General features: G+C 43.3%; 1 protein-coding gene across 7 annotated transcripts in view; it reads right to left on the bottom strand.

Annotated features, from left to right (window-relative positions):
- The window catches only part of ITGAM (integrin subunit alpha M), a 51511-nt gene extending 37854 nt beyond the window's left edge, over positions 1-13657 (bottom strand). For all 7 annotated transcript variants that reach the window (XM_027613161.2, XM_027613154.2, XM_027613158.2 and 4 more), the window contains exons 1-5: positions 13572-13657; positions 11907-12015; positions 2795-2898; positions 2422-2492; positions 2159-2276 (exon numbers count right to left, since the gene is read on the bottom strand). In XM_027613161.2, the coding sequence (XP_027468962.1) occupies positions 2159-2276; positions 2422-2492; positions 2795-2898; positions 11907-12015; positions 13572-13599 (430 nt within the window). In that variant the 5' untranslated portion in view covers positions 13600-13657. The remainder of the gene's footprint in view (positions 1-2158; positions 2277-2421; positions 2493-2794; positions 2899-11906; positions 12016-13571) is intronic.
- Positions 13658-15635: the final 1978 nt, after the last annotated feature.

Here is a 15635-nt window from a genome sequence, read left to right as displayed (position 1 = left end):
AGTAAACATGAGGACAAAATAGAGATTTGGCATTTAGGGAGTCACAAATGTCATTTGCAAGAGGAAGATTTATATGGTGGTTGGACAGAAGCCAGATGTCAGTGAAGAATGGTGATATGGGGGAAATGCAAACAAGAGGAGAGAACTCTTTCAAGAAGTTTGGTGGGGAAAGAAAGGAGAAATGGCAGAACATGTAGAGGAGACCAGGGAGAAGAAAGGTTATTTTCATTGCTATCAATTTTGGTGGTTGGTTGTTTTTAAGATATGGGTAAGTGTGAGCATGTTTACATTCAAAGGAGGGGGAGAAATTTAAGCTCCTGGAGCAAATGAATGATTGAGGATGTGGGCTTTGAGTTGGTGATGTGATAAAGCCTCAAAAGCCGAGATGGGGGCACCTGGGTGGCTCAGTCATTGGGCGTCTGCCTTCGGCTCAGGTCATGATCCCAGGGTCCTGGGATCGAGCCCCACATCGGGCTCCCTGCTCCACAGGAAGCCTGCTTCTCCCTCTCCCGCTCCCCCTGCTTGTGTTCCTTCTCTCACTGTCTCTCTCTCTGTGTCAAATAAATAAATAAAATCTTAAAAAAAAAAAAAAGCCCAGATAGAAAAGTGATTCATGGAAAGGCAGACAGTCAGGTATCCCTCTAAAACCCTGCCAAGGGTGGTACCATTGCAAAAATTTGAACAAGGAGAAGGGGTAAGCAGAGGGAGTTCATCCCTGGCAACCTTGATTTTCTTTGTGAAGAAGGAAGGAAGGTTATCTGTTGAGAGTAAAGTACAAAGGAGCAGAGCTTGAGGGGAAAAAAAAAACTATAAAAGGAAGACATATCTGCCCTTGGTAACAGAACCAACTTGAAGACAAGCAAAAGGATGGCCAAGCAGTTGAAGAAATAAGTGGCAGAAAGCAGCTTGAAAAAAAGATTCAGTCACTCACTCTCTTTCAGTCAAAAAATGTTTGGGGAACAAGGATGTGATAGGCAGCCACCAAGGTGGAGCATAAGGTTCTCACCTCCTGGAAATAACATCCTCACATAGTCACCTTCTCTTGAGTGAGAGATGGACTTTTTGTCTCACTTCAAAGGAACATAAGATGGCAGAAGTAATGTACTATTACTTTTGAGATTAGATTATGAAAAGACTGATTTCTTTCTTGGGGTTTTCTCTCTCTCTCTCTTGCTCTCCTACTCCCTTGTTTACTCACTCTGAGGGAAGTCAGCTGCTCTAGGAGGAGCAGTTGTAAGCTGCTTTATAGGGAGCCTCACGGGACAAGCAACTGAGAGAAACCTCCAGCCAACAGCCAGTGAAAATTGAGGTCCTCAGTCCAACAATCTTGTAAATGAGCTTGGAAGTGGATATTCTTCCCACAGTCAAGCCTTTAGATGGGAGCACAGCTCCAGTTTAACAAATTAACTTCAATTTCATGAAAAACACTGAGGCAGAGGCACCCAGCTAAGCCATGCCCAGATTCCTGATTCATAGGAACTGTAATATAATTAACATTTATTGTTTTTAGCTGATAAGTTTAGGGCAATTTGTTAAGCAGCAATAGATAAAAGAGCATAGAGCAATGAACAAGGTAGGCAGTATCCCTGCTATCATAAAACCTACATTCTAGAAGAAAACATGGAAAAGAAACAAGTAAAATATGTATATACAGATATGAAGACAGTAAAGTGTGACAATGTGGTAGGAAGTAATGGTGGAAATGATAAGAGCCACTCAGGAAACGCCTCTTTGAAGAGGTGACATTTGAGCTGACAATAATGGGTTGTTAGCTAATAGTAAGCATAAAGACCCTGAGGCAGGGACAGCTTGGTGTCATTCTTGGAGAAGAAAGGCAGCCAGAGTGCCTGGAGCACAGTGGCTGAAGTAGAAAGGTTGGGAAAGCCTCAAAGGCTATGATCAGGAGACTCAGGCACTTACTCTAAGGATGATGCGGGGGGGGGGGGGGGGGGGATATCATCTCACAAAGATGAGTGGCTATACCAGGATTTTTCTTAAAGTTCAAGACCCCCACATCTCCTCCCACCATCTCTATTGGAGCCCAGTCCCCTCCGGCTTGGGCACCGAGGCCTCTAAGTCAACTCTCAGGCTGTAAACAGCCCCCATCCCGGTCCTGCCCTTACCCTCACACTGCCCATCTCTGCCAAAAGCCACCTACCTCTGAGCTTCTCTGGGAAAGTCTGGGGCTGCTGCCATAGGTTGGGTCCAAACAGGAAGCATAAGCCGTTCACGTAGGTGTTCTCCTTACAAGTTTGGTGCACAGTGGGGCCACAGGCCTGGGGAAGGTTGCAGGTGGGAGAGGTTGTTCCTGCTTCTTGTCCTTTCACCCCAGCACCTCTACCCTCCACAGACCGCAGCCCCAGCAGCCATGGGCCCCTGACTCCTTCCCTCAGGACACTCCCATGACCAGGGACAACTCACCAGCAGTCGGAAAGGGCTGGTGGCAAATGCCAGAGACAGGCCCAGAGACATGTTCACCGCCTCCAGGGGGACTGAGGAGACATATATACATGGTCACTTTCGTGGAGTAAAAGGGGTTCTGTGAAGGTGAACAGAGGTCACTTTGACCTGGGACACATGGAGACCTGACAGGTCAAGGAGGAACCCAAGTCCTAGGAAAGGAACATGAAGAGGGTACCTGAGGATGTCTGAGGTAGAGTCTGTATACAGCTGGCGAGCTGAATACCTGGGCCCCCAACCACACACCCCCAAAGCAAAAGGAATGCCTGGCAAGTTCAGGTGTATGTATAGGTGGAAACCTAGCCCTGGGTCCCAGGGAGGGGCAGTGACTCACCCTGCAGGTGCATGGACTCACACTTGCCCGTGCTGTAGTCACATTGGTAGAGGCCACCTGTTCGGTTGGCAGCCCTTATCTCCTGGGGGGCTCCAACCACAAACCTGGGGGGGGCGGGTAAGGTAGGAACAAATCACCTCAGGGACAAGAGGAAACTCTGACATGTGGGGAAAGGAGACCATGGAAGTTCGGCCACCCAGAGGAAAGTGAGGAGAGCCAACCCTCACATGTATTTCCCAATTCCCAGGAAGAGAAGGAAGACTCAGCAAAGAAAAAAGTGGGAAAATTTTAAATCTTGGAAGGGGAAAGTCTCTCTAAGAATGACACAAAACCAAGAAGTCATTTAAAAGTTGTTGAATCCTATGTTATATACCTGAAACTAATATAACACTGTATGTTAACTATACTAGAATTAAATTTTTAAAAAATGGATAAATTCAACCACAGACCACAGTCATTTTAAATAAATTTCTGTATATGATATCAGGGAAATGCAAATCAAAACCCAATGGGGGGGGGGGGGCAAGGAGCAAGATGGCGGAGGAGTAGGAGACCTGGATTTCATCTAGTCCCAGGAATCCAGCTGGATAGGGATCAAACCATTCTGAGTACCTAAAAAATCAACAGGAGATCAAAAACAACTCTCTGAACAGAAAAACGACCATTTTCTAGGATGTGCGGAGAAGTGAATCCGAGGTGATATTCGGGAGGATAGATGGCGGGGGAGGGGCTTCCTCAGCCGCTTCTGGCAAGTGCTAGAGCTGCGGAGCACAAAATCAGAACTTTTAGAAGTCAGGTCCGCTGAGGGACGTCGCTCCAGTGGCTAAGCGGGGGGTGGAACCCTCACGGGACAGTGTGGTCTCAGGACCCTCGGGGTCACAGAAAGACCGGGAGTGCCTGAGTGCAGCAGAGCTCCCAGGTATCGGAGTAGGGAAGCCGGCTGTAGAGACAGAGCCAAGGCACAGGTTCTCTGCTCAGGGTTGCCATAAACCGTGATCCGCGGCACAGTCGGGCCACTGCTCCTCCAGCAGGGACCCAGCAAGCAGCAGATCCAGGGAGACTCCCCTTCCTCCCCCCGGGAGGAGCGGCGCGGGAGCGCACTGCAAGGATCTGCTGGGTTTGGAGACTCCACACGGGGTCGGGTGCCAGAGATACAAACGCTCGGTCACAGGCCAGGTGAGCACGGAGTGCGGCCGGAGATGGGGGAGACGGGAGTGATTGACTGCTTTTCTCTGGGGGCTCACTGAGGAGGGACGCCCTGAGTTCTCGGCTCCTCTGGAGTGGAGATTGGGAGACTGCCATTTTCACTGTCGTCCTCCAAAGCTGTACGGAAAGCTTGCAGGGAACAAAAGCTCCCAAGAGCAAACCCGAGCAGATTACTTAGCCCGGACAGGCAAGGGCAGGGCAATTCCGCCTCTGCAAAGACATTTGGGAACCAGGGCAACAGGACCCTCCTCCAGAAGATCAGCAAGAAGAGCCAGCCAAGACCAAGTTTACCAATCAATAAGAACAGCAGAACTCCAGAGCTAGGGGAATACTGCATATAGAATCCATGGCTTTTTTTACCATGATTCTTTAGTCTTTCATAGTTAATTTTTTTTAACTTTTTTTTTGAATTTTTCTTTTTCCCTATTTCAACCAACATCTTATCAATCCCTTTTTTAAAAAATCTTTTTATTTTTCATTTTTAGAGTCATAGTCTATCCCTTCATAGTAGTTACCCTTATTTTTGGTATATATATATATATATATAAAGTTCTTCTCTCTTTAAAATTTTGGGATACAGTTTCTTCTAACAGATCAAAATATACCCTAAATCACTAGTGTATGGCTTTGTTCTAGTCTCCTGCCTGATCACATTCTCTCCCTTTTTTTTTAAATCTTCTTTCTTTTTTCAAACAACTTCTTATCAATTCCTTTTATAAAAATCTTTTATAATTTTCATTTTTATAGTCATATTCCATCCCTTCATTGTATCAACCCTTATTTTGTACATATATAAGTCTTTCTTTAAAATTTTAGGAGGCACTTTCTTCTAACAGACCAAAATATACCCAAAATCTAGTGTGTGGCACTGATCTATGCACTAGCCTGATCATATTTGATCATATACTGTTTTTCTTTTCTTGTTCTGTTTTTGTTTGTTTTTATCTTTTTCTTTTTCTTTTCTTTTTTTCTCTTTCTTTTTTCTTTCTTTCCCTTTCTTTCCCCCTGGATTCAGGTCTTTTCTGATTTGTTTAGAGTATATTTGCTGGGGACGTTGTAAACCTGTTAGCATTTTGTTCTCTCATTCATCTATTCTCCTCTGGACAAAATGACAAGACGAAAAGAATCACCTCAGCAAAAAGAACAAGCGGTAGTACCGTCTGCCAGGGACCTACTCAATATGGACATTAGTACGATGTCGGACCTAGAGTTCAGAATCATGATTTTAAAGATACTAGCTGGGTTTGAAAAAAGCATGGCAGTTATTAGAGAAACCCTTCCTGGAGAAAAAAAAGAACTAAAATCTAACCAAATCAAGATCAAAAAGGCTATAAATGAAGTGCAATAAAAAATGGGGGCACAAACTACTAGGATGATTGAGGCAGAAGAGAGAATTAGCGATATAGAAGACCAAATGATGGAAAATAAAGAAGCTGAGAAAGGGAGAAATAAACAACTACTGGATCACGAGGGCAGAATTCGAGAGATAAGCGACACCATAAGACAAAACTACATTAGAATAATTGGGATCCCAGAAGAAGAAGAAAGAGAGAGAGGGGCAGAAGGTATATTAGAGCAAATTATACCAGAGAACTTCCCTAATGTGGGAAGGAAACAGGCATCAAAATCCAGGAGGCACAGAGAACCCCTCTCAAAATCAATAAAAATGGGTCAACACCCCAAAATCTAATAGTAAAACTTAAGAGTCTCAGAGACAAAGAGAAAATCTTCAAAACAGCTCGGGAGAAGAGATATGTAACCTATAATGGTAGAAACATTAGATTGGCAACAGACCTATCCACAGAGACCTGGCAGGCCAGAAAGGACTGGCATGATATCTTCAGAGCACTAAACGAGAAAAATATGCTGCCAAGAATACTATATCCAGCTAGGCTGTCATTGAAAATAGAAGGAGATGTAAAAAGCTTCCAGACAAACAAAAACTAAAGGAATTTGCAAACACGAAACCAGCCCTCCAAGAAATATTGAAGGGGTCCTCTAAGCAAAGAGAGCCTAAAAGCAGCATAGACCAGAAAGGAACACAGACAATATACAGTAACAGTCACCTTACAGGCAATACAATGGCACTAAATTCATATCTTTAAATAGTTACCCTGAATGTAAATGGGCTACTGCCCCAATCAAAAGACACAGGCTATCAGATTGGATTAAAAAACAAGACCCACCGATATGCTGTCTGCAAGAGACTCATTTCAGACCCAAAGACACCCCCAGATTGAAAGGGAGGGGTTGGAAAACCATTTACCATGCTAATGGACACCAAAAGAAAGCCGGGGTGGCAATCCTTATAACAGACAAATTAGATTTTAAAACAAAGACTGTAATAAGAGATGAGGAAGGACACTATATCCTACTTGCAGGCTCTATCCAACAAGAAGACCTAAAGATTGTAAATATCTATGCCCCTAACAGGGGGGCAGCCAATTATATAAGGCAATTAATAACAAAAGCAAAGAAACACATTGACAACAATACAATAATAGTGGGGGACTTTAACACCCCCCTCACTGAAATGGACAGATCATCTAAGGAAAAAATCGACAAGGAAATAAAGACTTTCAATGACACACTGGACCAAATGGACTTCACAGACATATTCAGAACATTCCATCCCAAAGCAATGGAATACACATTCTTCACTAGTGCCCATGGAACATTCTCCAGAATATATCACATCCTAGGTCACAAATCAGGTCTCAACTGGTACCAAAATATTGGGATTATTCCCTGCATATTTTCAGACCACAATGCTTTGAAACTAGAACTCAATCACAAGAGGAAAGTCGGAAAGAACTCAAATACATGGAGGCTAAAGAACATCCTACTAAAGAATGAATGGGTCAACCAGGAAATTAAAGAAGAATTTAAAAAATTCATGGAAACCAATGAAAATGAAAACACGCCTGTTCAAAATCTTTGGGATACAGCAAAGGCAGTCCTGAGAGGAAAGTATATAGCAATATAAGCCTTTCTCAAGAAACAAGAAAGGTCTCAAATACACAACCTAACCCTACACCTAAAGGAACTGGGGAAAAAAACAGCAAATAAAGCCTAAACCCAGCAGGAGAAGAGAAATCATAAAGATCAGAGCAGAAATCAATGAAATAGAAACCAAAAGAACAGTAGAACAGATCAACGAAACTAGGAGCTGGTTCTTTGAAAGGATTAACAAGTTTGATAAACCCCTGGCCAGACTTATCAAAAAGAAAAGAGAAATGACCCAACTCAACAAAATCATGAATGAAAGAGGAGAGATCACAACCAACACCAAAGACATACAAACAATTATAAGAACATATTATGAGCAACTCTATGCCAGCAAATTAGATAACCTGGAGGAAATGGATGCATTCCTAGAGATATATCAACTACCAAAATTGAACCAGGAAGGAGCAGAAAACCTGAACAGACCTATAACCACTAAGGAAATTGAAGCAGTCATCAAAAATCTCCCAACAAACAAAAGTCCAGGGCCAGATGGCTTCCCAGGGGAATTCTACCAAACATTTAAAGAAGAATTAATACCTATTCTCCTGAAACTGTTCCAAAAAATAGAAATGGAAGGTAAACTTCCAAACTCATTTTATGAGGCCACCATTACCTTGATCCCAAAACCAGACAAAGACACCATCAAAAAGGAGAATTACAGACCAATATCCTTGATGAGCATGGATGCAAAAATTCTCACCAAAATACTAGCCAACAGGATCCAACAGTACAGTAAAAGGATTATTCACCATGACCAAGTGGGATTTATCCCTGGAATGCAAGGCTGGTTCAACATCCGCAAATCAATCAACATGATACAATCCATTAACAAAAGAAAGAACAAGAATCATATGATCCTCTCAACAGATGCAGAAAAAGCATTTGGCAAAGTACAGCATCCTTTCTTGATCAAAACTCTTCAGAGCATAGGGATAGAGGGTACATACCTCAATATCATAAAAGCCATCTATGAAAAACCTACAGCAAATATCATTCTCGATGGGGAAAAGCTGAGAGCTTTCCCCCTAAGGTCAGGAACGTGGCAGAGCACCACTGCTCTTCAACATAGTATTAGAAGTCCTAGCCACAGCAATCAGACAACAAAAAGAAATCAAAGGCATCCAAATTGGCAAAGAGGAAGTCAAACTCTCCCTCTTTGCAGATGATGTGATACTGTATGTGGAAAACCCAAAAGACTCCACCCCAAAACTGCTAGAACTCATACAGGAATTCAGTCAAGTAGCAGGATATAAAATCAATGCACAGAAATCAGTGGCATTCCTATACACCAACAACAAGACAGAAGAGAGACAAATCAAGGAGCCGATCCCATTTACAATTGCACCCAAAACCATAAGATACCTAGGAATAAATCTAACCGAAGAGGCAAAGGATCTGTACTCAGAAAACTATAAAATACTCATGAAAGAAATTGAAGAGGACACAAAGAAATGGAAAAACATTCCATGCACATGGATTGGAAGAACAAACATTGTGAAGATGTCAATACTACCTAAAGCAATCTACACATTCAATGCAATCCCCATCAAAATACCATCCACTTTTTTCAAAGAAATGGAACAAGTAATCCTAAAATTTGTATGGAACCAGAAGAGACCCCGAATAGCCAGAGGAATCTTGAAAAAGAAAAGCAAAGCTGGCGGCATCACAATTCCGGACCTCAAGCTCTATTACAAAACTGTCATCATCAACACAGTATGGTACTGGCACAAAAACAGACACATCGATCAATGGAACAGAATCGAGAGCCCAGAAATGGACCCTCAACTCTATGGTCAACTAATCTTTGACAAAGCAGGAAAGAATGTCCAAAGGAAAAGACAGTCTCTTCAACAAATGGTGTTGGGAAAATTGGACAGCCACATGCAGAAGAATGAAACTGGACCATTTCCCTACACCACACACAAAAATAGACTCCAAATGGTTGAAAGACCTAAACGTGAGACAGGAGTCCATCAAAATCCTAAAGGTGGACACAGGTAGCAACCTCTTTGACCTCAGCCACAGCAACTTCTTCCTAGACAATCGCCAAAGGCAAGGGAAGCAAGGGCAAAAATGAACTATTGGAATTTCATCAAGATAAAAAGCTTTTGCACAGCAAAGGAAACAGTCAACAAAACCAAAAGACAACGGACAGAATGGGAGAAGATATTTGGAAATGACATATCAGATAAAGGGCTAGTATCCAAAATCTACAAAGAACTTATCAAACTCAACACCCAAAGAACAAATAATCCAATCAATAAATGGGCAGAAGGCATGAACAAACATTTTTCCAAAGAAGTCATCCAAATGGCCAACAGACACATGAAAAAGTGCTCAACATCGCTCGGCATCAGGGAAATCCAAATCAAGACCTCAATGAGGTATCACCTCACACCAGTCAGAATGGCTAAAATTAACAAGTCAGGACACGACAGATGTTGGCGGGGATGCGGAGAAAGGGGAACCCTCCTACACTGTTGGTGGGAATGCAAGCTGGCGCAACCACTCTGGAAAACAGTATGGAGGTTCCTCAAACAGTTGAAAATAGAGCTACCATATGATCCAGCAATTGCACTACTGGGTATTTACCCCAAAGATACAAATGTAGGGATCCGAAGGGGTACGTGCACCCCAATGTTTATAGCAGCAATGTCCACAATAGCCAAACTGTGGAAAGAGCCAAGATGTCCATCGACAGATGAATGGAAAAAGAAGATGTGGTATATATACACAATGCAATAGTATGCAGCCATCAAAAGGAATGAGATCTTGCCATTTGCAACGACGTGGATGGAACTGGAGGGTGTTATGCTGAGTGAAGTAAGTCCATCAGAGAAAGACATGTATCATATGACCTCACTGATATGAGGAATTCTTAATCTCAGGAAACAAACTGAGGGTTGCTGGAGTGGTGGTGTGTTGGGAGGGATGGGGTGGCTGGGTGATAGACATTGGGGAGGATATGTGCTATGGCGAGTGCTGTGAATTGTGCAAGACTGTTGAATCACAGATCTGTACCTCTGAAACAAATAATGCAATATATGTGAAGAAAAAAAAGAAGAAGAAGAAGATAGCAGGAGGGGAAGAATGAAGGGGGGGAAATCGGAGGGGGAGATGAACCATGAGAGTCGATGGACTCTGAAAAACAAACTGAGGGTTCTAGAGGGGAGGGGTTTGGGCGATGGGTTAGCCTGGTGATGGGTATTAAAGAGGGCACGTTCTGCATGGAGCACTGGGTGTTATGCACAAACAGTGAATCATGGAACACTACATCCAAAACTAATGATGTAATGTATGGTGGTTAACATAACAATAAAAAAATTAAAAAAAAAGAAGAGGTGGTATACGTATAGAATGGAATATTACTCAGCCATCAAAAAGGATGAAATCTTACCATTTACATCAACGTGGATAGAACTGGAGGGTATTATGGTGAGCAAAATAAGCCAATCAGAGAAAGACAATTATCATACAGTTTCACTCATATGTGGAATAAGAAATAGTGCAGAGGATCATAGAAGAAGGGAGGGAAAACTGAATGGGAAGAGGGGCACCTGGGTGGCTCAGTCATTAAGCGTCTGCCTTCGACTCAGGTCATGATCCCAGGGTCCTGGGATTGAGCTCTGCATTGGGCTTCCTGCTCTTCAGGAAGCCTGATTCTCCCTCTCCCACTCCCCCTCTTGTGTTCCCTCTCTTGCTGTCTCTCTCTCTGTGTCAAGTAAATAAATAAAATCTTTTAAAAAAATGGAATGGGAAGAAATCAGAGAGGGAGACAAACAATGAGAGACTCTTAAGTATAGGAAACAAACTTAGGGTTGCTGGAGGGGAGGTGGGTGGGGGATGGTGTAACTGGGTGACTGGCATTAAGGAGAGCATGAGATGTGATGAGCCCTGGGTGTTATATGCAACTGATGAATTTCTGAACTCTACATCTGAAACTAATGATGTACTATATGTGGGCTAACTGAATTTAAATGAAAACATTTCTGTACATGATAAACTACCACAAGCAAAGTCAAAAGACAAACAATAAACTGGGCAGAGGGAGATTAGCAACTCATGCCACAGACTACTTTCCTCAATATAGTTAGAGCTCCTACAAACCAATAGGAAGAAAAAATAGAAAAATGGGCAACAGATAAGAAAAAGGTGTTCACAGAAAAGGAAATACATCTCTCATTTAAAAATAAGTGTAAATTAGTTTACTTTTATTTTTTTATTTATTTACTTTTTAAAATTTTATTATGTTATGTTAGTCACCATACAATACATATTAGTTTTTGATGTGGTGATCCACGATCCATTGTTTTCGTATAACACCCAGTGCTCCATGCAGTACGTGCCCTCCTTAATACCCATCACCAGGCTAACCCATCCCCACTCCCCCTCCCCTCTAGAACCCTCAGTTTGTTTCTCAGAGTCCATCGTCTCTCATGGTTCATCTCTCCCTCCGATTTCCCCCCCTTCATTTTTCCCTTCCTTCTCCTAATGTCCTCCATGTTATTCCTTATGTTCCACAAATAAGTGAAACCATATGACAATTGACTTTCTCTGCTTGACTTATTTCACTTAGCATAATCTCCTCCAGTCCCATCCATGTTGATGTAAAAGTTGGGTATTCATCCTTTCATATATTTTTTTTTAAGATTTTATTTATTTATTTGAGAGAGAGAGAGAATGAGAGATAGAAAGCACGAGAGGAAAGAGGGTCAGAAGAAGAAGCAGACCCCTGTTGAGCAGGAAGCCCGATGTGGGACTCGATCCTGGGACTCCAGGATCATGACCTGAGCCGAAGGCAGTCGCTTAACCAACTGAGCCACCCAGGCGCCCTTTTCATATATGTTTTAAAGAGAAAAAGTGTAAGACAGAGACCTCCACCTGTGGTCCTTACCGGGATCCCTCAAGCTGGACCACGCTGTGCCCGAAGCTCCTTGCATTGTCTTGGAAGATCGTTGCTTTTTCAGTCTCCAAGTTGAACCCATCACTTAGTAAGACCAAGGCTAGAGGAAGGAGAAGGGGTGAGGGTCAGGCGGGGATAAGAAGCTAAGAAAGCAGCTTGCCCCCCTGCTCCATGCATCCACCTGCTGAAATTCACCCTAACCCAGCATGGAAATGTCTTCCTCCCAGGTCCAGCTCTGTTAGCCTGAGGCAGAGGTTAGCACACTTTTTCTATAAAGGGCCAGATAATATTTTAGGTTTTGTGGTCCAAAAAAACAAGAGAGAAAATGCATTTCCGCAAATTTTTCAATAAGGAAATAGAAAACATAATAATTGAGTACAAATAAGGGGTGCCTGGCTGGCTCAATCAGTAGAGCCTGTGACCCTTGATCTCAGGTTTGTGGGTTCGAGCCCTATGTTGTGTGTAGAGATTGCTTAATAAAATCTTTTTTAAAAATTTATTAATGAGACAAATGGAATTCTTTGGGGAAGATAACCTCACTTCACTGGGATTCAGAGTTAGTATTCCCTATCATGAATTGATTCTAAATGCTCATTTGAGGGACACTTGAGTGGCCCAGTGGGATGAGCAACTGACTCTTGATCTCAGTTCAGGCCTTGATCGCAGGGTCCTGAGTTCAAGCCCCACATTGAGCTCAATGCTGGGTTTGGAGCCTACTTTAAAAAAATTAAAAATATATAAATATCTGAGACCTATGGCTTACAGGTCATACAAAAACAAGTGGGAAGAAGCCTCCCCAAATGCCTACAAGCCATAGTTTGCTGATTCCTGGCCTAAGGACCCCCAAAGTAGGGTGCATTCAGCCAGTCTCTGAACTCCACCCTCTGCTCCCACCCTGCTGATTTGCCCAACAATCAAGTTCCTAAAGACTCTCAATTAGGCAATTTCCTTCCTATGCAATTCTCAAGCACTTTTTCCTTCTTTTTTTTTTTAAGATTTTATTTATTTATTTATTTGACAGAGAAAGATAGCAAGAGCAGGAACACAAGCAGGGGGAGTGGAAGAGGAAGAAGCAGGTTTCCCGCTGAGCAGGGAGCCCGATGTGGACTCGTTCCTAGGACCCTGGGATCATGACCCAAGCCAAAGGCAGATGCTTAACAACTGAGCCACCAGATGCCCCTTTTTTTCCCTTCTTTGGTTCATTCTCCACAAAGCACAGGCGTAAAAGGAAACAAAATTGAATCATTTTGGTCAGTCACTCAACAAACATTTACACCTGGATCCTTGGAAAATAGAACTCTGGGCAAAGTGAAGGTGATAAGATAGAACTGAAGGAGAAACACTCAGAATCCAATATGTGTTGTGCACCCTTGGGCATAGGATTCCACCTCTCTCGAGCCTCAGTTTCCTAATCTGTAAAGTGAAGGGGCCAGCCAAACCCCATTGCAAAGTCTATGAATTTAATTATTCATCCAAGCTTCTCTGGGCATTCCATCTTGGTCTGGTTCTACTCTCTGCTTCTTTTTGAATCCCTTGTTCTTCCCCAAATCCCCTTTATCTTCCCCCAGACTAGATAGTCTGTGCCCTCTTTCTCCACTCAGACTCAAAATATCCCTTCCTCACCTTGAGGGCCCCCCCTCCAAGTCCCTGGTGTACCTGTTAACAGAAGGATTCTGTGAGTCATAGCTGGAGGGAGCAGGAACTGTGGGGCTGCATGCACCACTGAGCCACTTCAAGGAAGCCACCAAAGACAGGAAGGACAGGAAAGGAGAAGTTGGTGACAGAAATCTGTTAATGATTCAAAGGAAGAGGGCGGGGGCTCAGTAAGCATGCAAGCCCTGCTTGACCTTCTTCTTGGGGTTCAAGCAGCCTGTGCTCCCTTCTTCACCAGATTCTTGGCCCAAATCATCAAGATCATTGTCCCAAATGATGTGGGAAACAAAGGCAGAAGAAAAAAATTATTAAATTTCCTTACTACCTACAGCCCATTGACAAGTCCTTGAAACAGGCAGAGTGACCTTCCTCTAGGGACCCAGCTGCCTCGATGTTAATACTATGCTAAGGACAAAAGGCAATCCTAGCCTGACAACCCGACCCCCAGGATCCTGTAAGTCTACTTTAATGTATAAAAATTCCTTTGGAAACTTCCTTTATCTCTAAAACCCCCAGGATACATTTTGGCAATCATCCCCCAAGCATATGGCCCACCAATATCTGAAGGGTCTCATGACTAAGGTTTTATTAGACGGTAAGAAATGACCTTTCCCCCCACAATAGCTAGCCATGTCAAGGTCCTGGAAACTTTGCTTCCAAAATTCCTTAGAGACTTACACTATCCCCAACCCCCTCCCAACTTGAAAGGATATAATGGGCCACTCCTCGTGACCCCGGTGCAGCTCTTTGTGCCCATGGGTCCTGTCCCCGGGCTTTAATAAAATCACCTGTTTGCACCAAAGACATCTCAAGAATTCCTTCTTGACCATTGACTTTGAACCCTAACGTCTTTCCTACATCATTTGATGACCACAAAGGGACTTTGAGTCTTTTTTCATCTGGACTCTAAGCCACAGTGCAAACTTGGTGAGTATTTTCTCTCCTCTTCCTTTACTCTCATTCCAGGGGCTCTTCAAGGAGTATGGTCTTATTGGAACACTTCCATGCCAATTGCTCAGGCTGCAATCCATCCAGCCTGTGGCTACTCTATGGGGAGGAGAAAGCCTGCCTTTTGGTTGGAAGTCAGCACGCTGGCCAGAATGGTAATAAGACCCAGAAACTTGATACCTTCTCTTTATTCCTGTCCTTATGCAAAGTTGTCTGTCTTGGGCATGAGACAGCCACCTAAGTCACCAGGACAGCTGCCAATCGTAAGATTCCCATGTGAGGTTTCCTCCTGATTGATCTGATGTGATCCCCTCCACATCCCTGGTCTAGCTGCTTCTGGCTGCAGAACCTCCACTGGGAGCTGGCTCAAACTAGTACCATACTGAATTAAAACCCAACCAGGATCGTTTCCTGGGGAAGTTGGCTATAAAGACCACATGTGTTGGAATGTTGCTTAGGCCATGATGGATTTCAATCTTTACTGTTTTCTGTCAATGTCCTCTACTAATTATTTAGGCTACAAAATTTGGTAATTTCCCCTTGTAAAACTTTTTTTAGCATTTTCCATGCGTTGAAATGAAAGGACAGTATGCAACCTTCAGGACATATGATAGCATGGCACAGGTGTTTTGGTCCATTCACCAGGTACCCATTGGCAGCCTAAGATGCAATGGGGTAGGTGAGGGATGTCGGCATCCCTCCTATGGGTCTTTTATGGCAGGAATGCCTTCGCAGGAAGGCAGGATTGTGATCAATAGTGATGTTTTGCTTGAGGGAAGCCTCTGGTCTCTTTTGACACACGGGAACCTCTGACATATCCAGCGTGGGATCCCACCCAGGAGTTGGGGGGATGTGGTAATGGACATTCTTTACTTTTCTGGAAGCATGGCCTCAGTAGGCTTCTCTTTTGGTTCCCAAGGTCTTTCCCTTGGGGTGCCTTTTAACCCACTGGAAACAATTCAGATTGTAAAAATTTAGGAAAGGACTGAACTCCTGTAACACTGCATGATCTCAGTAGGATCTGTCAGTTAGATCTCTTCTGTAGGAAACAGGGCAGAATGTGGTTTGTTGGTTTAATTAAGACAGACATATCTTTCAAGTTATCAGCAGTAAATGGGA

The sequence above is a fragment of the Zalophus californianus genome, chromosome 10, assembly GCF_009762305.2.
Source record: "Zalophus californianus isolate mZalCal1 chromosome 10, mZalCal1.pri.v2, whole genome shotgun sequence".
NCBI classification, from domain to species: domain Eukaryota; kingdom Metazoa; phylum Chordata; class Mammalia; order Carnivora; family Otariidae; genus Zalophus; species Zalophus californianus.
Note: the sequence above shows the minus strand (reverse complement) of the source record. Positions and strands in the feature narration are given on the sequence as shown.